The following is a 26,011-nucleotide window of genomic DNA, read 5'->3' on the forward strand; positions in this document are numbered from 1 at the left end:
CAGACATGACTGAAGCGACTTAATGTATGTAAGTAATACTTTTGGCTTTCTCTGTCTGACTTAACTTCACTTAGCATGATAATTTCTAAGTCCATCCATATAGCTGCAAATGCCATTGTTTCATTATTTTTGATGTCTTAGTAATATTCCACTATACACACTCACACCACACCGTATCTTCTTTATCTATTCATCTGTCGAGGTTGCTTCTATGTCTTGGTTATTGTAAATATTGTTGCTATTGACAATGAGGTGTATGTATCTTCTCTGATTAGAGTTTTCTCTGGATATATGCTTAGGAGTGGTATTGCTGGATCATATGGTAACTCTGTTTTTAGTTTTTTAAAGGAACCTCAATTCTGTTCTCCATAGTGGTTGTACCAATTTACATTCCCAACAATAGTGTTGGAGGATTCCCTTTTTTCCACATCCTCTCCAGTATTTATTATTTGTAGACTTTTTGATGATGGTCTTTCTGAGTGGTATAAGGTGATTCCTCATTGTGGCTTTGATTTGCATTTCTCTATTAATTAACAATGTTGAGCATCTTTTTGTGTGTCTGTTGGCCAGCTATATATCTTTGAAGAAATATCTATGTCTTTTCTCATTTTTTGATATTTTTCTATATTGAGCTATATCAGCTGTTTGTATATTTTGGAAATTAAACCCTTGTCAGTTGTACATGACATTACATTTTAAATGATTACTTGACTAATATTTATCTTCCCACTAGACTTGAAGTTCCTTGAAAAAAATAGAGTGTATTTGCCTTTGTCATTTTTATCCCAGTGCATGGCGCCTACAAGGTACTCAATAAATGTTTATTAAATTAAGTGAACTGAGGACTTAATTTTCACCTGTAAATCTAGTTATTTTACTACTCCATAAACCTAGATTTATTGTGTAAATTGTTATCCTATTATCTAAACCCTCTAAAACATGAAGGAACTTGAATACATATGAAAAGGCTTCTAATCCTAAACAGATGAAAACAGGGTTTCTGTAGTTACATGGTTATCTATTTTAGACAAATATTAATTTTTGTCCTTTACATAATAAAAAGGACATGGTGGCAGTTCTTTGGAGTATATTTCTCCCTCTGTGTGGATTTTGGGAAACACAAATACATTTTAAGAATAAATATTTGCCCAATTCCAGGGAAGATTATACACTGAAAAAATCTGAAACATCCTCAAAGGCTTTCATGTTTCAATAGAGGGAGCATAATGATTTTACTACTTGACTTTGTTGTATAGAGTTTTCTCAGCAGAATAAACACTGAATCAGTTACCCAGCAAGTTCATATTAAAAGAAAGATGTTCAAAGAATTATTCCACAAGACTTCTCATGTTTGGATCTTAAAAGACTGCCTGCCTGGTTTAGTGCTGCTGAACTATAAATAGTTTTGAAGGGGAGAGAGAAGTTTGATGGCTTAATAAGAAAGGGGTCAGTTAATTCTGGTCACTGAGGTTGCTAGATGCAGAGAGACTGTTCATGAAGATAAGGCTTTTGCCCCTTTTGTAGCTGATTTTGTGAATTTCTTAGAAATATCTGCTTTGACTTCCTTACTACGTCTCTGAGTTCACCCCTAAACCAAAATAGATGTAGTATTTGAGTGCAGCTGCATGGAAAAAGGCATCCATGATAAATGTCTTCAGCTCCACCCTCTTGCTCCTGAGCTGTGTCCAGTCAAGCAGCAGGCACTCCCAGTTCTGCCACATGAGTAAGTCCTGACTCCTACGTGTCCTCTCTCTGTCCATCCTGGGACTGTGTCAGCTCAGCACCCGTAATTGACCAAGCATTTTCTCCTGGTTTGACACGTACCTCACTCCTTAATCCCTCGCTCTCTCACTGTTGGTATGGTTCCTTCTAAAGTGCAAACCTGGTCACTCTTTCATTTAAAACATTTAAATGGCTTGTAACAATAGCAAATTAATACAGAAATTTTTATTACATGCCAGGTCATATTCAAAGTACTTTACATATATTCAGTCATGATTATGCCCTGGAACAGCATATCTAGAAACTTACCAGTCATCACTTTGGTATGTAATAATAAAACTGATGTTAATTGAGCCCCTATATTTTAAACACATAATTACAATATTAACTCATGTAATCCTAACAACATCCCAAGAATAAGGACTCTGAAAATTGTGGGACCTTAATGATTATATAAGGGTAGTATAGTACAAGGAGCTTGTCCTATACATGGCTAATGAATAGAGAGCATTCACACTGTAATCCATGTTCTGAAGCACTGCACCATGATGGTTCCTAATAAGCTCCCTAGGTCTAGAGCCTAGCTCACAGCGCTCACCTGGCTCTTTTTTCCAACCTCCGTTTTCTTTGACGTTGCATTCTCCTGTCTGGCTGATCTGCCACACTGAACTAAGCAGGTGCTCTCTTACATGAAGTATCACCTGAACAAGCTTGATTCACTCAAGCTCTCTATTCCTTCTGTAAAAGTTGTCTGAGCCCTGTGACCCAGGATACTCACCACTAAAAGGTTATACTCTACAATCCTATGTACTTTGTTCCCATCAGCTAAACTGTATGCCTAAAAAATAACCATCAGTTGTGGTTATTAACATGCATGTTTATGCTAGCTATACCTATTATCATAAGCATCTAATTTAATTAAATGTTACACAAATTGATGAAATGTGAACAAGAAAGGAAAAAAAAACAGTCAAATGTTTTGAAAGACTAACTTATAATGAGTTTTCTTTTTTAAATGGTTGTCAAACGTGGTGAGACAACTGTGAAAGCCTGGGGAAAATTTGTAAATGTCTAGAAAGATTCTGTATTCAGATTTTGTCACAAATAATCTTTACGTTTTCACTCCAACATAAAGAAGCTAAAACTGGGAATTTAAACAGTGTAGCATGAGTGTGGTTTGTAAAACACTTCTGAGAATTTCAATTTGTGGACTTATACCCAAAGAGAATGACATCTCAAATGACGGTGAATTAATTGGGCATTATATTTTGTATAGTACAATGATATGACTAATAAAATGAATATATGATATATTGGTATTATCTGTGCCTTGCCAACTTAAAAAGAATTACCTGAAAAGTTGTCAGTCAGGACTGTTGGATGAGAGGGTTTCTAATCTCTTTGAAATATGGTACCATATGTACCACCATATCCAAGCACCAACCAAAGCACAGAACTCAGAGTTCTTCTAATATTAACCTATGAGGCACTTTCTGATCTCTCATTTTCTGTCTTTGAACATGCTTTCCTTTTGCTTGAAATGCTTTTCCTAATCTTCTTTGCTACCTTTGATTTGTCTCTTCATTTTAGGTATTACTTGCTCTGCAGTATCTTTACAGATCTCCCCAAACTGGCTATATTCTCCTCTAAATGTCTATTAGAAACAACTACCTGAAAAAAAATTGTAATTAAAATTTTAGAGGAAATGATGAATGCATTCATCCTTATTGCATTTGTTTCTTTTGTGAGAAACAAGTATTAGGATAGTTTAAAAAAATATAATATAAGGATAAGAAATAAATTTACTAATATTTCTAATCCTAATATCCTATCCAGAATCTACAGGACAATCACCGGCTTGCCCATGACTAGAATTCGTGTGATAAGGGAATCCTGTAAAATACTGATTTGAGAATAATCAGCTACAAAAACTGGTTGTTTGTTTGCTTTTTTTTTTTTTTAAGATATGATTAGGTCAATAATTTGTGGGAGGGAAAACTGTTAGTAGTTCAAGGCAGGTTACTAAATATGACCCATAACTGAGACAGTAAATAGCAAAGTAGGGTTTGGGTGGCTGTAGAGGTTTCCCTGGTAAGCCTATTTTATCTAATCAAAGTGGTATTTTGTAATTTTGAAGAGAATATAATTACAAGCATTTATTATCTAAGTGGAATGATTTTTGATAAGGGTGACACAGAGTTGTTTTTATTAGGTTGAGACAGATATCCAATCAGAACATACAGTGCTCTGTGTGTGTGTGTGTGCACGCACACGTGCTAAGTTGCTTCAGTTCAGTTCAGTCACTCAGTCGTGTCCGACTCTTTGCAACCCCACGGACAGCAGCGTGCCAGGTCTCCCTGTCTATCACCAAATCCCAGAGTTTACTCAAACTCATGTCCATTGAGTCAGTGATGCCACCCAACCATCTCATCCTCTGTCATCCCCTTCTCCTCCCACCTTCAATCTTTCCCAGCATCAGGGTCTTTTCAAATGAGTCAGCTCTTTGCATCAGGTGGCCAAAGTAATGGAGTTTCAGCTTCAGTATCAGTCCTTCCAATGAACACGCAGGACTGATGTCCTTTAGGATGGACTGGTTGGATCTCCTTGCAGTCCAAGGGACTCTTAAGAGTCTTCTTCAAAACCACCGTTCAAAAGCATCAATTCTTCGGCACTCTGCTTTCTTTACAGTCTAACTCTCGCATCCATACATGACTACTGGAAAAACCATGACTACTGGAAAAACATCTAGCCTTGGCTAGATGGACCTTTGTTGGCAAAGTAATATCTCTGCTTTTGAATATGCTATCTAGGTTGGTTGTAACTTTCCTTCCAAGGAGTAAGCGTCTTTTAATTTCATGGCTACAGTCACCATCTGCAGTGATTTTGGAGCCCCCCAAAATAAAGTCTACCACTGTTTCTCCATCTATTTTCCATGAAGTGATGGGACCAGATGCCATGATCTCAGTTTTCTGAATGTTGAGCTTTAAGCCAACTTTTTCACTCTCCTCTTTCACTTTCATCAAGAGGCTCTTGAGTTCCTCTTCACTTTCTGCCATAAGGGTGGTGTCATCTGCATATCTGAGGTTATTGATATTTCTCCCTGCAATCTTGATTCCAGTTTGTGCTTCATCCAGCCCAGCATTTCTCATGATGTACTCTGCATATAAGTTAAATAAGCAGGGTGACAATATACAGCCTTGACGTACTCCTATTCCTATTTGGAACCAGTCTGTTGTTCCATGCCCAGTTCTAACTGTTGCTTCCTGACCTGCATACAGGTTTCTCAAGAGGCAGGTCAGGTAGTCTGGTATTCCCATCTCTTTCAGAATTTTCCACAGTTTATTGTGATCCACACAGTCAAAGGCTTTGGCATAGTCAATAAAGCAGAAATAGATGTTTTTCTGAAACTCTCTTGCTTTTTCCATGATCCAGTGGATGTTGGCAATTTAATCTCTGGTTCCTCTGCCTTTTCTAAAACTAGCTGGAACATCTGGAAGTTCACGGCTCACGTATTGCTGAAGCCTGGCTTGGAGAATTTTGAGCATTACTTTACTAGCATGTGATATGAGTACAATTGTGCGGCATTGCCTTTCTTTGGGATTGGAATGAAAACTGACCTTTTCCAGTCCTGTGGCCACTGCTGAGTTTTCCAAATTTGCTGGCTTATTGAGTGCAGCACTTTCACAGCATCATCTTTCAGGATTTGAAATAGCTCAACTGGAATTCCATCACCTCCACTATCTTTGTTTGTATAATGCTTCCTAAGGCCCACTTGACTTCATATTCCAGGATGTCTGTCTCTAGGTGAGTGATCACACCATTGTGATTATCCGGGTCATGAAGATCTTTTTTGTACAGTTCTTCTGTGTATTCTTGCCACCTCTTAAGGCACTTCAGTCGTGTCCAACTCTATGCAGCCCTATGGACTATAGCTTGCCAGGCTCCTCTGTCCATGGGATTCTCTAGGCAAGAATCCTAGAGTGGGTTGCCATTCTCTTCTCCAGATACAGAGATTGTGTCAATTATGTGGTTCTGATGCTTAAGAGAGAACACTTCCTTTTTTTTGGACTCACTTTCACTGGCAAAAAGCCATTTAACCTAAAAGGTGCAAAAATTGAAAAGCTGCCGTTCTCAGATATTTTGCTTCCCTGATGCCTTTCTATTGAAAGTCCCCAAATCAGGGGGATGAGTTGAATGCAGTTAGCTCTCAGAACCATCAACCATCAAGTGAAGTGGTCTCACTACATATGCACTGATTTTTTGTCCCTATAATCAATGGAAGCTTGGTGTATGTAGGTAGCAATGGCTCCTCTCTGGAGATTAGTTGAATGTATCTGGAGGGATGGTTTTCATTGGCATCTGACCATTCAGGTAGTCCTGTGTGAATAATTCCATATGATCTTCCAACTTTTTTGATCATCACCCTTCAGATATTCCTCTTTGCCCAGAAAACATATATATATACGTTATATATATATAACATATATATACGTTATATATATGATATATATGGATATATATATATGTATATTATATATATGATATATATGGATATATATATGTATATCATATATATATGATATATATGTTATATATATATATGATATTTAGGCTTAGATATGATTAGAATGATATTTAGGTTTCTATATGGTTTCTACATATATATACATGCATATATATGTATATTATATATATATGATATATATGTTTTATATATATATATATATATATATGATATTTAGGCTTAGATATGATTAGAATGATGTTTAGGTTTCTATATGGTCAGTCCATACTCACATTACATTTGCTACTTAAACTTACATTTGCTGGCTTCTATTAAACTATCAATACACTCCAGCCAAACCAAAGAATTCAGAGTTTTTCTAACATGAACACTTGATACACTTTATCATCTACCTACCCTTTGTCACATGTTGTACCACTCATCATCATATTTGTATTTTTTCTAATTTCCCAGATCTGCATTAATCTGGTCAGAATTAGTCCTTTTCTTAAAGGAGTGTGGAATAAGTAATTAAGTATGCAGCTTTCTGTGTCTGTATTCAAAGTCTTTATTATTTTCTTTGCTTAACAAAGCCTAAATTACTATCATTTAGTACACTACTTGTTACTACTACAATAAACACTCAACAATTATCATGATTACATCTCGAATCCAGCATTTATCAGAATCTGCTTGTGTTGTGGTTTCTATGTACTTACTTCATCTCTTGTACTATATTATACTATAAGGTTTTTGAGGTCAGAGGCTTTGTGGTACTTAACTTTTTAATCCCCTGAAATAATGTACATTTTAGGTGCTCACTTTAATAAATGTAAATTGAGTTGAATTGATAGTAATCTCACTATTCATGTTAAAATTTATCATGAACTATGGTGTATGTTTCAACTAGTAGCCTCCTTAAATAATGATCTTGTACTTGATACCGATAACCTCATTCAATTAAAAATTTCTAAAAATGTAATTTGTACATAAAATGTCCAATAATCTCAGTAAAATACCCACAAGGAAGACTGTAGGAGAAGCCCTGAAATTTGGTTTTCATCCTTTTGATTTTTAAAGGTCAACTAAAATAAACAATTAATGATAAATTGCGTCATTGTTGACAAAGTAATCTCTCCAGGCCTTGAATTTCTTACTTGTAAAATGACTGTGTTACCTGAAGATTTCTAAAAACCTCTTTGGTTAAAGACATTATATGAAACTGTTATAGAAATAAGAGACACAACAACCTCCAAATGTTTATAGTAATCTAAAGAGGACTACTAGACTTCTCTGGTGATCCAGTGGTTAAGACTCCATGCTTCCAGTGCAGGGTTTTCAGGTTCATTTCCTGGTCATGGAAGCTCCACATGCTGCATGGTGCAGCAATAAATAAATAAATAGGACTACTATCAGAATGCATACTTATTCATCCATTTAGCCAACATATTGAGCAACTGTTGAAAATATAGACGGGCACTGTTTTAGAAATCAGAAAGACAGTGTTGAACAAAACAGCTCAAGTCTCTGGCATTGTGGAATTTCATCAAGTCAGGAAGATAGACAAAAATTAAGTCAACTGTGAGATAGACTATAAAGCTAAGGAGCAGATAAGTGCCGTGAAGAAAAGTATGCTAAGGGGTAGAGGCTGGCAGGAGGAGCTATTTTAGATAGAGAGGACGTTTAAGCAGGGACATTAGAACACATACAGCATTCTATTCAGAGAACAGCAAGTACAGAAAAAGGCCAGAGTCAAGAGGGCTTTTGGTTTATGGGAGGAACATGGATGAGGCTCGTGGAACTGAAGTCCAGTAAGCCAGAGAAGATGAGGACGGAGGTGTCATGAGGGGCCACATCACGCAGAGAAGTGATTCCTGGAAGGGGTGACTTTGCCCCTGAGGTACACTTGGCAATGCCTGGTGACATTTTTGGTTGTCACAGCTGTGAAAGGGATGTGACTGGCCTCTAGTGGGTGGAAGCCAGGAATACTACTAAACATCCCAAATTGCATAGGACAGCCCCTCATGGCTAAGAATTATCTTGTTCATAATATCTATAGTTCCAAGACCCGGAATCTCAGATGTAAGATCTTGTCGGTTACAGTAAGATATTTGCATTTTATTCTAAGTGTGAGAGGAAGCCACTGGACATTTTTCAACAGGGCAGACATATGCCATGATTGGACTTAGGTAGAGAATGACTATAGATGGAGGCGGGTAGAGACATGAAAACCAATGTGGAGGTAACGGGGAGTCCAGGAAGTAGATGCTGGTGGGTGGACCAGCGTGGGAGCTGAGGAGGAAGGAAGTAGTTGTTGGACCCCCCACGTATAAATAACAACAATTTTTTTTTCTTTTTAACGAATTTTTCCACCTGGTTTCAAAGTCTCACAAGGTGATTTATATCATTTAAAAATTAATTTTAGGACAGCAATTGGCCGACATGGCAAAATATCAAGAGGATGTGTCTATGGAGGGAGAATTTACACTTCAATTTGTATCTTCACAAGAATATGAGAAATTACATCTTCTTAAGATATACTTTACCCACTTGAATTCAGTTTCTTACAGGTCAGTCTTCACCATATGGACTCAGTGGATCCAGAAGTCAATTTTATGCTGCTTAATATTATTCTGGGTTATATTAGAAGTTCAATAAGACCTCATTAAAAGTGATTTCCTATTCTTTCTACCTGAATTGAACATTCTCTGTATTTTCTCCTCCATAATGGAAAAGTCAGACATATACTCCAGAGCACATTTCCTGGAAGCTGATAAAATTGCTTGCTACTTACTTGAAATTTACATTGTTGGTAGCAAATATCCAAACATAATTATGAAGCAAAGTAGTCTAGGAAGCCTTAAGTGAACTTTATGTTTACAGCAAACCACTTCGCCTACAGGTACTTGATCCATAGCTTCATCCATGTTTTGTAGCCCAGAAAATTCCCATGTCAGGACCCAGACACCATGTAATAGTCGTATGACTAGGGCAGGAAAAACATCATCCTTTGTCACCTACAAACAATCCTCTCACTTTTTTATATAACACTGGCATTCTAAGCATTATAATGTGGATTTATAATACAATTTCTTGTAGGCTGAAGCAATTTGGACTTAAATTAACAAGTTGCTTGTTTGGTACTTTACAATACCTGTTTTATTCATATTTATATTTTATAAAGACAAATCTATTGCTGTCAAATGTGTAATCTAGTATGGTAATTCTTTTAAGAAGTCATTATATTCTCTCTCTGTAGTAGTATGTTTGAATGAAACTATTAAATAGAGACATATTAAGGAATATTTGGTTGGAAAATGATTGATGATTAAACTAATCCCTGTTGACTTTGATTAGTTAGTTCTTCTATTTTGCAATATTGATCATGTATAAAGAAGAATCTCAATTTGAATTTAACTAAAGTCCAGTTGGTCCTTGTAATATAGTTATGTATCAAAATGTTATTATTAGGTAATTAAAACTTAAAAAGAAACACTGATTAAAAAATAAATGAAAAGTTATTTCAAAAGATACTACATCAGGCTACATTTTGAAGATCAAATAACTGTTGTAAGCAATAAATAATGAGTAGAGTTAACAGAGAAACCCATTCTCAAAACATAAACTTGCAGGCTTCCACGAAGATCAGAGGAAAAGGAAAACAAATTGGTCAGTTCACATGCCTCGATTAAAGAGTTGTTTTTGTATCCCAGAAGGCCTAAAAATGGCTTAAAAACATTAAATCATCAACTCTGAACAGAAATACAGAGGCAGAAGTTTTCCAGAGCTTTCTACCCCAAAGAGGATAGTAAGTTTGAATCTAATGACTATGTAGAATTGTGGCTAAGTTATTTCACTAAAATGAACTTAGGAAAAACAACTGATTTTGCATCTGGAGGATCTCTTTTGATTCTTTATGAATTTTCTGCCAGAAGACCCAGAGCAGCCTCAGCCCATCAGTAGGTATCCCCTCTCTTGTATCTTTCTCTCTTAATTTTAATCACAGATGGGGAGCAATTTCTCAGGAAGTAGAAAATACATTCTTTTGTTGTTGCTCTCATTTGGTTGGATTTTTTGTTGTTTCAGTTTTTCTTTATTTTTGTGTTTTACTTTTGCCTGTGAGGGGTGGTAGAATATGCCACTCCAAAATATGCCATCTTGGCAAAAGGATTATTTTGAGTTTAAAAGACTTGAAAAATAGCAAATCCTGTTCCCTTTTTCTTAAAAGCAGGAGATGGACTTCTCACGTGAATGATGACTTTGCTATAATAGGAGCAAAGTAGCATTCTTAATATCAAGGACAAGAAACTGAAACCCAGAGATTTCTATAAAAATGGACCTTCTAAAATAAGTCATCTTCCTTTAGCCTCTGCACATAATTCAGTTACTTCTCCATAATTGCCTCTCTTTGTTTATCCAACTATAAAAAACATGTAGGTAGGTTCTGCCTTTCTTTGGGTTTTCGTTGCTTATGAGGGTTCCTATGTACCATAAAACTTACATAAATTGTATCCAGTTAGTTGTCCCTTAGTATCAGAGGGGGATTGGTTCCAGGACCCCCTCAAATACCCAAACCCAGGGATGCTCAAGTCAGTTTACTTCACAGGCCTTGCTGAACAGTCTAAGAGGGCAGAGATGAAAATTTGCCTTCCCTAACCTTCAGTATCTGTGGATGAATCTAAAATTTTTGACTTCTAAATACAAAGACATTTCATAACCACAACTTGAGTAGAAATGACTTATCTTACTGGAACTAACACTTGACAGATCTTTTGCTTAGTATGGTGAATGGCTACTTAAAGACCCTTAGGTATAGCAAAATAAAAGATATTTCTGTAAACTGGTATTCCCTTTGTCCCTGCCGCCCTGCAATATTTATCTGCTGATGCATTCAGCCTAAAAGGAAAGACCCCAAGTGGGAGGACCTCTGGAAATATTACACCCAATTAACATTTCTGGCTTTTATAAATGAGTGTCTGTTTTACTCCTTATTGTTATTTTCTGTCTAGTTTCCCTGCTATGAAACAATGCTATTTAGCTCATCTCTAAATGTTTATGTTTTGCATATATACATACACATATACATATATTTGCATTTTGTCTATTTTAGTTATTTTTTATATGAATCTACTTAAAGTCTTCAGGAAGGCATAAATATGGTAATATCATAATGCTTTATTTAGAAATGCCCTTTGATTGCTTTGTACATGTGCTGTTTTGTCTTCACGCTTCCTTCTTCCTCCTTTGTATTGTTTTCCCCACCTGCCTCTCAGATCTACAGCCTCTTCTGAATATGGTTTGCTTTATTCTGACAAAATACTTCCTATATTCACATTTACATATATGGTGACATTTTGTCATCATTTTTTCACAAAAGTAAAAATAGCACATGTGCTTTTCTTCTTTTATCATTCAACAGTCCTTTTGGAAAAATCTCTCAAGTCAATGAATAGCTTTATTTTTGTTCTTTTTCTGGGTTGAATAGCATTCTGTGATATGGGGTCTGGCATCATTTCTTAAATCATTCCTCTGTTTGTAGTTATCATCTCTGCTTCTAATTTTTTTTTTTGCCATCATGAGCAATGTTGTAATAACCATTATTGTACCTGTGTCCTTATACAAGCATTTTTATGGCATTGAATCCCAGTACTGAAATTGCTAGGTCATCAGACAAATGAAGTTTTAGAATTTTTAACAGTGTTGCCAGATTACTTTCCAAAAAGATTATAAATCTTCATATTGTTGCCAGTAAAAGAGTATGCTTTTCCTATACCTCTGCCACCCACAGATGTTAAAGCTGTTTTTTAATTTTTCAGCTGTTGATTGTAAAGTATTATCTTGTGTTTAATTTGTATTTTCCTGACTGCTAGTGAATTTTTCATATGTCTCATCTGTAACTTGCCTATTTATATCTTGTACCCATTCTCTGTTGAATTGTTTTACCTTTTTTTTTTTAGTGTGAGTGACTTTGTGAGAGCTCCTTTATGGTATAGGTATTATCCCTTTGTATGTCATTTGTGCAGTGTTTCCTTTCAAAGTAGTGTTAATCTGTTGACTTTAAACCTTATGATACAAAAAGTTTTTAATTCTCAAGTATTCAGGTATTTGTATATTTTATTTTATAATTTTGGCTTTAGTCTTGCTTTAAACGCTTTCCTCAATTCTAACATACATATAGCGTTCAAATTCTTTTTTAAAATGATTTAAAATACTTGTTTATTAATTATACAATTAATTGTATAAATTGAAAAAAAAAAAAAAAGCACAAACTGAAAGTTGAGAATTATGTTTTATTCGAAGATTTTCTGAAGACCCAAGTCTGGGAGGCAGGCTCTCAGGTAATGCTGAGCGACTACTCCCAGGAGGTAAGGGAGGAGTCAATGCACAGGGGTTTCACAACAAAACCCAGACACTCAGGACATCAAAAGATTACTGTTAATTAAAGAAAGCCAGACATCTCAGGTTAATGACTTTAGTGCTTTTCTGTTTATAGGAAGGTTGCCAGAGTCTGTCAGGGCTCATTGAAATCACTTCTTTGATTTATACTTTAACTGTTTAGGGCCAGTATCCTGCCTTCTCATACTGAACCCTCTCAGGGCACACAGTCAGGGTCAGGGAGGGGGCTGCCTTAGTGGCTGATGGCTTGAAATCCTTTGTTTACTGATGTGGCAGATGATGTTCTTCATCCACAGTGGCAAAATTATTCCGTGGCTTAAATTTGGTGGTTTACGGATGCTGATAATTTATATTCATCATGTGATTCATAGATGATGATACTTAATTTCAACAGATTTATAGGTATAATGGGTATAATGTATGAAAAGTGTCACCTTTTCCTGAAAAACTACTCCGTAATCCTAGCTGACTTGGATATCTCTTACCCAGCTCCTTATTTTGCCCTCTCTGCCCCTATAACATTGACTTACCACTTTGAGTTGAAATTGTATGTTTTAAAAAGTTGTCTATTCACCTGGCTAAGCTACAAATTGTTCCAGGGAAAGACTGTGTCATATTTATGTTTACATCTCTAGTGCATAACAGTTTCTTTAAATCACTGGAGGGTGTGTGTGTGTTAGTCCCCAAGTCGTGTTTGACTCTTTGCTATCCCATAGACTGTAGCCCACCAGGCTCCTCTATCCATGGAATTCTCCAGGCAAAGAATACTGGAGTGGGTTGCCATTCCCTTCTCCAGATACCACTGGGTACTTAATAAATATTTGTGGAATTAATTTGATTTAGAAAAGCTTTTTTGTTTGCCTAGCTGCATTAATTACTATATCATAAGAACAGGTAAGCTTATTTCTTAATTCTCATAATAAAGGTGACCATTTATTGGAGTTTATTCTGCCAGATACTATTCTAAAAACGTTACATGCATTATCTCATCTCTCATCATGCCTCTGTGAAGCAGATAGTATTATCCTCTGTTACAACAGGTGAACTCAAGGCCATGCAAGGAGAAAGTGGCACACCTGGAGTTCAACCTAAAGTCTGTCTAGCTGGGGAGCCCACATTAATTTGCCCTCTGCCACACTGCTTTCCAGCTTCAAAATTATCTATTGTTCCTATTCTAAAGAGATACTTTTAAAGAAGACCCCTTGTTTTATGATCTCCTTAGCTCTAAGGCATATATATTTTGTTTTACTGGTAATTAATCCAAAGTGTCATTCATTTTGTTTGTAGGGAAAAAATAGTAACCATTTCTTTTAACACTAAAAAGTTAAAGTTATAAAACTGAGATTAGAGCAACAGAAGAAAAATTGTTCATAGTTTCTCTTATATCGAGGTGTGATTGGACCTTGCATTAAAAAAGCGCTGAAATGTGTCCCTCTCCCCTTTAAAACTAGCATATGGGAAAAACCTTTGAAACTAAATGATGAATGAAGTGGACACCCAGGAAATTATTTCAAAAGAGAACTTTGTAAACAAGTGCAGCAATACCATTTATAATACATATTGATTTTTCTGAAAAATAAAATTATGCATTATAAGTTCACTGTTCTATTTAAATTGGTTTGCTAGGAAGCCATGCATGGAATAACAATATAAGTCACTATTTTTATTATGTGATAAGATCCACTGATTATGGTATTTACACCTTTGACATTTCATATAATTGATGATCATTTTAGCAAAAAAATTAGTTTTAAATATATGTGCATTAGATACATCATTTTCTTTATGGATTTATCATTTATATATTCAGGGAGCTTATATAATGTTTATAATTATGCTATAATTCAATAATATATTTACCTTAAAATTTTTGACTCAATATGATCTAAGTTAGGGCATACTATAATAACATAGAATATTTAAGAGAAAAATCAAAAATATGCTTTTAGAATAAAATAATTTAAATACATTTCATTTTTCTATATAATTATAACAACTGAATGTCTTAATGAGAAAGTGATTTATAAAATATCTCCCTTATTTTATAGTGGTATATCTTCAGAAAATAATGTAGTAAGAAAAAAGAAATCCATTTTTTTTGGTCTGTAAGTGAAGGAGATTTGAAATCCACACTACTTTCTTTACCTTTTAGTTTTTATCTGTTCTTCACATCTTGATTCAAAGAGACACAATGCTTTTTCTGACTATTTGAGGCTAAAACAACACCATTCTTTGAATACCTATGCAGTTAGCAACATTTGACGTTCCTTCACTTATATATTCCTCCGCTCACCAATTATTTTCTGGCAGATGCTTCCAACTTGTGAAATTTTGTTGTGGTAGTTTAAACTGTATATGTGTATATGTGTATTTGTATATATTTATTTATAGACTACTTTATGGCTTATGACTTCCCAGGTGGCTCAGACGGTACGATGCGGGAGACCAGGGTCCAATCCTTGGGTCGGGAAGATCTCCTGGAGAAGGAAATGGCAACCCACTCCAGTACTCTTGCCTGGAAAATCCCATGGACGGAGGAACCTGGTGGGCTACAGTCCATGGGGTCGCGAAGAGTAGGAAATGACTGAGCAGCTTCACTTTCACTTTGTAGCTTATGTTTTGAATCATAGTATAAGTTACAGTCTTGGTAGAAGGGACAGGATCTTATTCTTCTTCATGCCCTGGCCCACACCTTTATGCTGTTCATAACCTTATCCTCACAAACTAACCATAATACACGAAATAACACAGCATAAAATGTTACCCCATTGCTGGATCAATCGACATGGCCTCAGTATGGGTTAAATACATGCCTGATAGACCATGGGTGGAATCTGATTGTTGATATCTTTTTCCAGTTCTCACTAACAGTTGCATTGATTTTTATGTACACAGTATTTTCAGAATGCATGTTTAACAGGAGAAAACATTCTATATATTAAGGAAATTGTCACAGTTCGTTTTTGTCACACACTCCTATAATTCAAATTTAGAAAAAATGTATCAAGAATATTCATCACTCAAAAAATTCTTAGCTGTAGTAGGTGCATTCATATTAAATTTATAAAATTAATTCTGTAACTTTATTGTGAAGATGTACAAATCTAATTTCTAATTTAAATGAGTTAAATAGACTTTCTCTGATTACCTAGCAACAGGCTATAGTTTATTTAGAAAAAATGACATTTCATTTTTTTCAGCAAAATATGTTAAGACATATTCTTTGAAATCTCAAGTACTTATGATCCATGCAAAGGAAAAGAAATTATGGAATCTGGTTTTCATTGCCTGCATTTGCCTTGCCACTAACTAATTAGGTGATTTCACCTACATGCTTTTTGTATCCATTTTGTCTGTGCAAAAGGAGTTATGTTAGATCACTGCTAGGGTCTTTCCAAATGTGATCCTAAAAGACATAATCCTTATAGTTAGTTATATGTGATTGAACTTCCTAGAAATTTTATCACTTAATTTGCTTAAATTCAGCCTCTAATAATTACATATATTTCATTTCCAATTCAAGTCAAGCTCCACAGAAAGGAGCATTGAGTCTCCATATTTCAGCATTTAATTGCTAAACAACATAATGATTGGCAACATGTATACTGACAAGAGAGAATTGAGTAGCAAAAAGCTTGTCTCATTGTGGTAACAGAATTATTTGTAGTTTTTAGACTAGTACCCCAACCATGGACTTTAGGAACAAAATTTAACCTATTCATTAAAGACTTCTAGGCTCACTTTCCCTGCTTAAAATCCTTCTACAGGGTAAAATAGACATCAGTAGTGTTCCATGATCAGGTTCTATTGCAACTTGTCTTAGAAATGTTTGCATTTTGTCTGATATTAATTATAGTATATTATTATATTGTCAACTTCTCTATGTATCTATGTCCTTTTGCTTTGTGTATCTCTCTTATAAGCAGCACATAACTAGAATTTTTCCTTAGTTGCACAGTTCTTTTTTTTTTTCCAGACAGCTAGATTAGTTCATTTACTTTTATTATGACCACTGGTATATTTATATGCCATCTGATTTTTGTGCTTTCTATTGATCTTACTTTCCCAATTTTTATCATCTTCTCCTGCATTCTTTTGCCTTAATGGATATTTTTAAATACTATTTCTTATTTGACTTGGAAGTTATACATTACATTATTACTCTTAAAACTTTAAAAATACGTAGTTAACAAAGTCTAAAGGTAATAAATATGCCTACTCTTTCTTGAGTTGAGTATTAGTCACTTAGTCATGTCTGATTCTTTGGGACCCCATGCACTGTAGTCTGCCAGGCTCCTACGTCCATGGGATTTCCCAGGCAAGAATACTGGAGTGCCATTGCCATTCCTTCTTCAGGGGATCTTTCTGACCCAGAAATTGAACCTGGGTCTCCCACATTGCATGCAGACTCTTTACTGTCTGAACCACCAGGGAAAATTTATTTACAAACATGTTTCTCCTTTTCTACATGTTATTAGTATAAGTATTCATGTAATAGAGAAGGAGGCAGGGGATGAGTGACCTCTGTGGTCTCTTCTAATAAAAGCACTAATCCCATCATAAGGAGCCTAGCCTTAAGACCTCATTTAAGCATAATAAACCTCCCCATAGCCCCCATCTCCAAATATCATCACACTGGAAGGTAGAGTTCAGTATATGAATTCTGAGGGCACGTAAGTCAGTCCAAAGCACAAGATAATTTAATAAAGAAAAGATAATGTTTTCAAAGAACAGTGCCAGAAAATTGGGATTTCCACATGCAAAAAGAAAAGAAAAGTAAGATGAAATAAAGAAAAATAAATTTGAACTTTCTTACCATAGTTTTTGTAAGTACTAAAACTATAAAACAGGGGAATAAAAAGGAGAGAATCTTTGTGATTTTGGTTTAGGCAAAGATTTCTTAAAGTATAAAAGGCAAATACCATGAAAGAAAAGAATTGGCTAAATGAACTTCATCAATATTTACTATATTTGTTCTTTGAAGAAGAACACTGTTAAGAAAATGAAAAAAAAAAAAAAAAAGCCACATATTAGGAAGAAATACTTGCCAAAACTCTGGTAAGTTTTATACAGACTGTATAAAGAAATCATACAACTAGATAATAAAAAGGCAAACAAAAAAACTTTAATTTTTAAGAAATTTAATAGATATTTCACCCATGAAGAAAGCAAAGGATAAATAAGCACTCCAAATCATTAGTCACTAGGAAATGTGCATTACAACCACTGTACGCCCCCTGCTAGCTCAGTCAGTAAAATATCAACCTTCAGTGTAGGAAACCACCTGCCAAATAGGAGATACGAGCTTGCTCCCTGAGTGGGGAAGATCCCCTGGAGAAGGAAATGGCAACCCACTCCAGTATTCTAGCTTAGGAAATCCCAGGGACTAAGGAGCCTGGCAAGCTACAGTCCCTGGGACGTGACTTAACAACTAAACCATAGCCACCGAAAGTTAAAAGAATGTTATTTACCAAGTGTTAGTGTGTGGTGAGAAATATCAACAACCTCAGGTATGCAGATGATACCAGTCTAATGGCAAAAAGTAAAGAGAAACTAAAGAGCCTCTTGATGAGTGAAAGAGGAAAGTGAAAAAGCTGGCTTAAAATTCAACATTGAAAAAAACTAGGATCATGGCATCTGGTTTCATGGCAAATAAAAGTAGAAAAGGTGGAAGCAGTAACAGATTTCCTTTTCGTGGGCTCCAAAATCACTGTGGATGGTGACTGCAGCTATGAAATTAAAAAACTCTTGCTCTTTGGAAGGAAAGCTGTGACAAACATAGACAACATAATCAAAAAGCAGAGAAATCATTTTCTCAACAGAGGTCCCTATATTTAAAGTTATGATTTTTCCTGTAGTCATGGACAGATGTGAGAGTTGGACCATAAAGAAGACTGAGCACCAAAAAATTGATGCTTTTGAACTGGGGTGCTAGAGTAGAGTCTTGAGAGTCCCTTGGACTGCAGGGAGATCAAACCAGTCAATCCTAAAGGAAATCAACCCTGAGTATTCTGGTTGAACTGAGCTCCAATACTTTAGCCACCCAATGCAAAAAGCTGACTCATTGGAAAAGACCCTGATAGTGGGAAAGATTGAGCACAGGAGAAGAAGGAGGTGACAGAGGATAAGATGGTTAGATAGCATCACCAACTCAATGGACATGAATTTAAGCAAACTCCGGGAGATCATGAAGGAGATGGAAGTCTTGTGTTCTGTGGTCCATGGAGTTGCAGAGTAGGACACAACTTAGTGACTGCATAACAACATCATAAGTGTTTGTGGAACAACTGGAACTCACATACTATTGGTACAGCTCCTTTGAAAGTCAGTTTGACAAATTTGCTGTAAGGTTAAACATTCAGTTACTATATGACTCAGCTATTTCGCTTGTAGATATTCACCCAGGAGAAATGAAAACATGTATCCATGCAAATATTTTTATGTTCATTGCTGCTTAATTGATAATAGCCAAAAACTGGAAGCAACCCAAGTGTCCATGAACGATTGATAAACTAACTGTGTTATTGACATATCTCTATAATAGTATAGTATTAAGAAACAAGTAACAAATGACTAATATATGCAGCAACATGGATTAACCTCAAAAGCAAATAGACTACATTCAAAAACAAATAAAGAAATGCAAATAAAGGAATGCATATGGAATAACTCCATTTATATACAATTCTAGAAAGGGGACGACAGGACGAAATGGTTGTATGGCATCACTGACTCAATGGCCATGAGTTTGAGCAAGCTCCAAGAGATGGTGAAGAACAGGGAAGCCTGGCGTGCTGCAGTCCATGGGTTGTAAAGAGCTGGACACGACTGAGTAACTGAACAACATAGTGACAGAAAGCTCAACTGGGAGCCGAGGATGGAGATGGAGGCAGATTTGCTTGGGAAAGGGCATGAGGAAACATTTTTGGGTGATTCAGGTGTTTCATATATTGGTCTGGTGATTATGTGCTTGGGTAGATTTTGAAAACTCATTGAATTTTATACTTAAAATTGCTGAATGTTGTTTCTATCTTAACAAGGAAACTCTGTTGGCAGGTCATTATTCCTTTGAAAGTAATCGTTACTTTTTTGTCTGGCAGCTCTTATAAAATTTTTAGAGAAGAGGAGTTCCTTAGTGTTCTGCAGTTTTATTACAGTATATCACAGTGTGATTTCTTTCTATTTATTTATCTTACTTGTGATTTACTTTGATTACAGAAGCTGTAAGTCATGCTTTTATCAGTTGTAGAAAATTCTGTTACTATCTCTCAAATGTTACCTCTTCCTTGTTCCTTTTTTATTCTCTTCCTTTGGGACTCTAATTACACTGACATTACATTTTCTCTTTTTTTAAATATAAATTTATTTATTTTAATTGGAGGTTAATTACTTTATAATACTGTATTGGTTTTGCCATACATCAACATGAATCCACCACAAGTGTACACGTGTTCCCCATCCCGAACACCCCTCCCACATTCTCCATCTCTTCCACTTTTCATTTCCTTATCTCTCCATGCTAAAGTCTAAGCAATCTTTTAGACAGATATGCCAGTTCTTCTTTCTTTCATTTATTGTTACCCAATCCCTGGGTCAGGAAGATCTCCTGGAGAAAGGAAAGCCTACCTACGTGCCTGGAGAATTCCATGGACAGAGGAAACTGGAGGGCTACAGTCCATGGGGTTGGACACGACTGTATGACTGACACACTTTCTTACTCATTAATGCTGGCTACTTCCTTGTGAGTTCTGTCTTTGGATAGTAAGTGCCTATTGGTAGGAACTTATTTATAGAAAACTTGAAAACTCGAACTCTGAATTGACAGATTATCCCTGAAAAGATTTATAGTTCCTTCTGCCAGATTCTTGGAGTCAATTGAAATTAATTCTTAACTGTTCCAAACCACAAGCAATGTGAATCTTAACCCCATCACACCTTGAGAATGGTATGTGGATTCTCAAGGGAGAATCTTTTCCCTTCCAGAAATCACCCTACATCATCAGCCCCCAACCTTTTTGACACCAGGGACCAGTTTCGTGGAAGACAGTTTTTCCATGGACTGGGAGCAGGGTTAGTTTCAGGATGATTCAAGTGGATTACATTTATTGAGCATTTTATTTCTATTGTTGTTACTTCTCTTCCACCTCAGATTATCAGGCATTAGATCCTGGAGTTTGGGGACCCCTGCCTTAGATAGGCAATGTTCTTTTCATTTTCCTTTCCTGATGATAGATATCTTTTTTCTAGTCCAGTCTATTAATGATGATAAAAGTGATCTGGTTATAGGTCTTGATCTTACACAGTCCTAAACTCTGTACTCCTAATCCCTTCTTGACAATGAAAACTCAGGGGTCTAGGATCCTGGGAATGTCCAGTGAACACTTTCAGGGCAGAATCTACTTTGCACAATGAAAATAAATTAACAGAATTCTTTGAAAAATAAATAATTCAAAATACCTTAAATAATCATGATTTATTAATAGTGCTTACCTAAATTAAGGATATATATGTGTGTGTGCTTATGAGATGCTTTAAATATGGATTTGTTTCCTTCTTGTGACATCAGGGATTACATAGACAATTTTGTGTTCAACTGATGACTCAAAATATTCAGAGACAAAAAAACATTGTTTTCAAGGTCAAATCAAATTGGAAGCAATCATTCTTCATTCCATTTATAAGACCTAGGTAACTTGTCTTGGTAAAACTAGTACAAAAAATGCCTTTTTGTAGATAGATAGTTAGAATACCATACAGAATTCATTTTTGCCTGTCAAAACCAAAATTATTTGCAACCCATATATACATACAACCTTGTAGGCTGACACCTCACTTAACTGTTAAATCACCTTAAAGATTATCTTGTCTTTCTTTTATGTGAATTCAGGAGCACAAAGCTATTTAAAATTCCTTCTCTAGAGATATTCTATTAGGAGTATTATATTTCTTTGGCAGTCCTAAAGAGAACCAGCTCAATATTTTAACATCATATTTTTCAAAGCCACTTTGGGTTATTTTTTAAAAAATTAGATTGAAACCTGAGGGGAAAAAATATACACTATGTACACGGGATGAATTTCAGCAGGGTTCTATAGCTCAGAGTTCTTTCACACCCTGTTTAGTGTCTAGGTAAACCATTCTCTGTTAGCATAGCAACATTCAAATATGCAAGAGATTAGTAAGTAAAAGCATAAATAGGTAGATTGTGCTTTTACCTACTACTCTCTGCGTGTTTGAATATGCACAAGCATATATATTGTGTTTCCACACATAAGTTTTAGAATGTCCCAGAAGGGTATAAGAATAAAAGAAAAAATAAGATTCACTGTACCATTAAAAATAGTCTACAAGACCAGTGCAAATGTAGGGAAAAGGAATTATTGAAGCATAGCTCAGGTAATTTTAAAAGACTGATGCTAATAGGTAGTAGAAACTGAACACATTCGGAATTATAAAATGAAAGAAAATAGTGGACAAAGAAGTTGATAGCAATAATAACTACCGCTTACTAAGCTTACTGAGTTCCTACTATACATTAGAAATACATTGAGTGCTTTACTTAGAAAGTCTCAACTCTAAGAGAATCCATTTATCAAGTGCTTAATACATGCCACTTTTGTCCATAGAACAGTTTTTTGAGTTAGGTACTATTATTTGCCCCATTCTGCAAATATGGTAACTGACAGTTAAGACCTTTATCAACTGGCCCAAGGTTACATAAACTTTAAAGTTAAGTCAGACATCAACTCCAAGATAGGCTGTCTGCAGAGACTGTACTCTATAGCAGCCTCTCTGTTATATTGTCATCTAACTACTTAAGCTTTCTCTCAACCCCATTGTTGTTGTTGTTCAGTCACCGAATCCTGTCTGACTCTTTGTGACACCATGAACTGCAGCATGCCAGGCTTCCCTGTCCCTCACCATCTCCCTGAGTTTGTCCAAGTTCATGTTCAATCAGTGATGCCATCCAGCCATCTCATCCTCTGATACCCTCTTCCCCTGCCCTCAACCCCGTTCAGTTCAGTTCAGTTCAGTCGCTCAGTTGTGTCTGACTCTTTGTGACCCCATGAATCGCAGCATGCCAGGCCTCCCTGTCCATCACCAACTCCCGGAGTTCACTCAAACTCATGTCCATCGAGTCAGTGATGCCATCCAGCCATCTCATCCTCTGTCGTCCCCTTCTCCTCTTGCCCCCAATCCCTCCCAGCATCAGGGTCTTTTCCAATGAGTCAACTCTTCGCATGAGGTGGCCAAAGTACTGGAGTTTCAGCTTTAGCATCAGTCCTTCCAATGAACACCCAGGACCGATCTCCTTTAGGATGGACTGGTTGGACCTCTTTTCAGTCCAAGGGACTCTCAAGAGTCTTCTCCAAAAAGACTCAAAAGCATCAATTCTTCGGCGCTCAGCTTCTCAAAAGCATCAATTCTTCGGCGCTCAGCTTTCTTCACAGTCCAACTCTCACATCCATACATGACTACTGGAAAAACCATAGCCTTAACTAAACGGACCTTTGTTGGCAAAGTAATATATCTGCTTTGTAATATGCTATCTAGGTTGGTCATAACTTTCCTTCTAAGTTAGGGTGTGTCTAATCTGTCCCATTTTAAAAGCGGACAAATAGAGGTAGAAACTAAGTAACTTGCACAGGATTACTTGTGAGTAATATTAATAGCATCCAGTTTAAAACTGGTTTAGTCTATTTCAAGACTCTATGCACTTTATACTATATTATTCAATCTTTGTAACAGTATTTTTCATTCTTCAGTTATACATTCCTTTGGTCATACATTTAACAAATGTTTGTTGACCGCTTTGTACCGTGCATTCTTTTGCATGTATTTAAAATTTTTAAATAAGATAGTCAATGCAAGAAAATGTGCAACTATCACTAGCAATTTTATGATACTATGATTTTCTATCATAAATATCTTAACCTCTTGGTTTATATGACATTGAAACTGAGTCTAAGTTTTATATCAGATTCGGTTTCCAGAACAATATGCTTGACTTAAAACCTATCCTATAATTGCAGAGATGACTAGTTTTATTTCATAATTCTGCTTGAATGATTGTTTAAGTAGACAAAATAGGTAATTGTTTCCTTTCTAAGTCCTTATCCAAAATAGTCAGTTTAATAAGGTAAACCAATATTTGGACTTATCAGGAGAATGTGCTTTGCCAACAAGTAAGTAAAAGGGTCTTTTCTGCATCATTAACACTTGATGTTGGGATAGTAGTTCTTAGAAAGAGTCTCATAATAAAAGCAGTAGTGATGTCAAGAACTAATTGACTGATTTTAATTGAAGAGCATTTATATGACAGTAAGATATATTCAACTTGGTTTTGCTTTTCTTTAAAAAGCTGAAACTCTTCTTCCCAGTAGCAATTAAAAATAAATAGCAGTCATTTACTTACTGTGGGCTTATAGTGGCCACAACATTGCTTCCTTGCATGAATGATTTACTGATCTAAAGCAAAGTAATTCAACACTGAAATTATCTTGAAAATTAAAAACCATTCTAGATAATGAATAGTTTCAATTTCTATAGCACCAATTTATCTATAGTTTTCCTTTTTAATGTATTCTTCTGCACATATACAACTTACTAACAAAAATGGTCTGATTGAGACTCTACCTCCATGAACTATGTGTAAAGCTCAGACTCTGGGGTTAAGTCTATAGACTTGGGAGTGACATTTATTCATTCAACTATCATTTACTGCAAAGTTTCTTTAAGCTAGATATTTTCTGGAATTCTTTGGGAATAAAAGAAGAAAAAAATTAGTCTCTGAAAAAGAATTATTATAGGCTTAGGATAATATTTAATCTAATTTCATCCCTTTTATTTAGTTATATTATAATTTATGTGACCAATCCCTTATTGATTATTTAAAAAGATACTTTTTTATTGCTGTAAAAGGCCGATGTTGAGCATATCTGGTAATAAATATTTGTTAGTATTTCTCATTATTTCCTTGGAATGTATTTCTAACAGTAAATAACTAGATTAAAAGAACATACATTTTAGTTTATTAATAAATTTGACAAAAGTCTACCCCAAATGGCAAAATAGGAAAAAAATTTATATCATTTTACATTGCTACCAACACAGTATGAGAGACCCTTTCCTTACTTCTTTTCTTGTCATATTTCAGACGGAGAAGGCAATGGCACCCCACTCCAGTACTCTTGCCTGGAAAATCCCATGGACAGAGGGGCCTGGTAGGCTGCATTCCATGGAGTCGCTGAGAGTCAGACACAACTGAGCGACTTCACTTTCACTTTTCATTTTCATGCATTGGAGAAGGAAATGGCAACTCCCTCCACTGTTCTTGCCTGGAGAATCCCAGGGACAGGGGAGCCTGGTGGGCTGATGTCTATGGGGTCGCACAGAGTCGGACATGACTGAAGCAACTTAGCAGCAGCAGCAGCAGCAGCAGCAGATTTCAGAAGATAGAATATCCCATTAAATGTACTTCATTGATCATTGCTCTTCAAATACTGTCTTTAAAATTGTTAAAAAGTTTCTCATTTTCAAGAATGATTTATAAAATCAAATGGCACTAATCAAAAATTTTCAGTTGACATTGTTAGTTTGTCTTTGAAGAGATTATCTAGCTTTCTTTCTTAAATATTCTGGATTTTAAAGCATTAAGAGGTTATGAAAATTCTGTCATTTGGTTTGGGACATTTATTTGACTAAAAAAGTGAAGACTGCAGCTGGCCTTATGACCAATGAGGTAAAAGCAAATGTCAGAAATGAAATAGATCTGTATTTTGTTGGGGCTTATTGGGTTTTATAAAAAAAAAATACAGGATATTATGAATTAAGTAGCAAACCATTTTCTTGTGCTAATGCATCTTGTTTAAGCACAAAATTCTACCTACAAAAATATGAAAACAAAATACTGTGGGTAGGTTTACAGGGTCCTGCTGCTGCTGCTGCTGCTGCTAAGTCACTTCAGTCGTGTCCAACTCTGTGTGACCCCATAGATGGCAGCCCACCAGGCTCCACCATCCCTGGGATTCTTCTGGCAAGAGTACTGGAGTGGGTTGCCATTTCCTTCTCCAATGCATGAAAGTGAAAAGTGAACCATATCTTATTTAAAAATAAAATTCTACAGTAGCCTTACACTTAATCTATAATAATCCATTGCATCTTTATAATAACAGTTTTGTCCTTCCTGAGTTTGTATGCTTCCCTATTTGAGCTCTTTTCTGATCTTTTCTCAATAGTTATTTTTTTTTTTTTTTAATTTCTAGAACTATGGGACACAAAAACCGCTATGTCAAAGTCCCCCGTGGTCACATCTGGGTTGAAGGTGATCATCATGGACATAGTTTTGACAGTAATTCATTTGGGCCGGTAAGTCATCTTATTACTGAT

The 26,011-nt window shown here is 35.7% G+C and overlaps 1 protein-coding gene across 3 annotated transcripts in view; it reads left to right on the forward strand.

Moving 5' to 3' along the window:
- IMMP2L (inner mitochondrial membrane peptidase subunit 2) overlaps nucleotides 1-26,011 on the forward strand; it is a 961,484-nt gene that overhangs the window by 706,644 nt on the left and 228,829 nt on the right. For all 3 annotated transcript variants that reach the window (XM_059885866.1, XM_024991063.2, XM_024991059.2), the window contains exon 6: nucleotides 25,888-25,990. In XM_059885866.1, coding sequence (XP_059741849.1) covers nucleotides 25,888-25,990 — 103 coding nt within the window. The remainder of the gene's footprint in view (nucleotides 1-25,887; nucleotides 25,991-26,011) is intronic.

Source organism: Bos taurus, chromosome 4 (assembly GCF_002263795.3).
Source record: "Bos taurus isolate L1 Dominette 01449 registration number 42190680 breed Hereford chromosome 4, ARS-UCD2.0, whole genome shotgun sequence".
Classification (NCBI taxonomy): Eukaryota; Metazoa; Chordata; class Mammalia; order Artiodactyla; family Bovidae; genus Bos; species Bos taurus.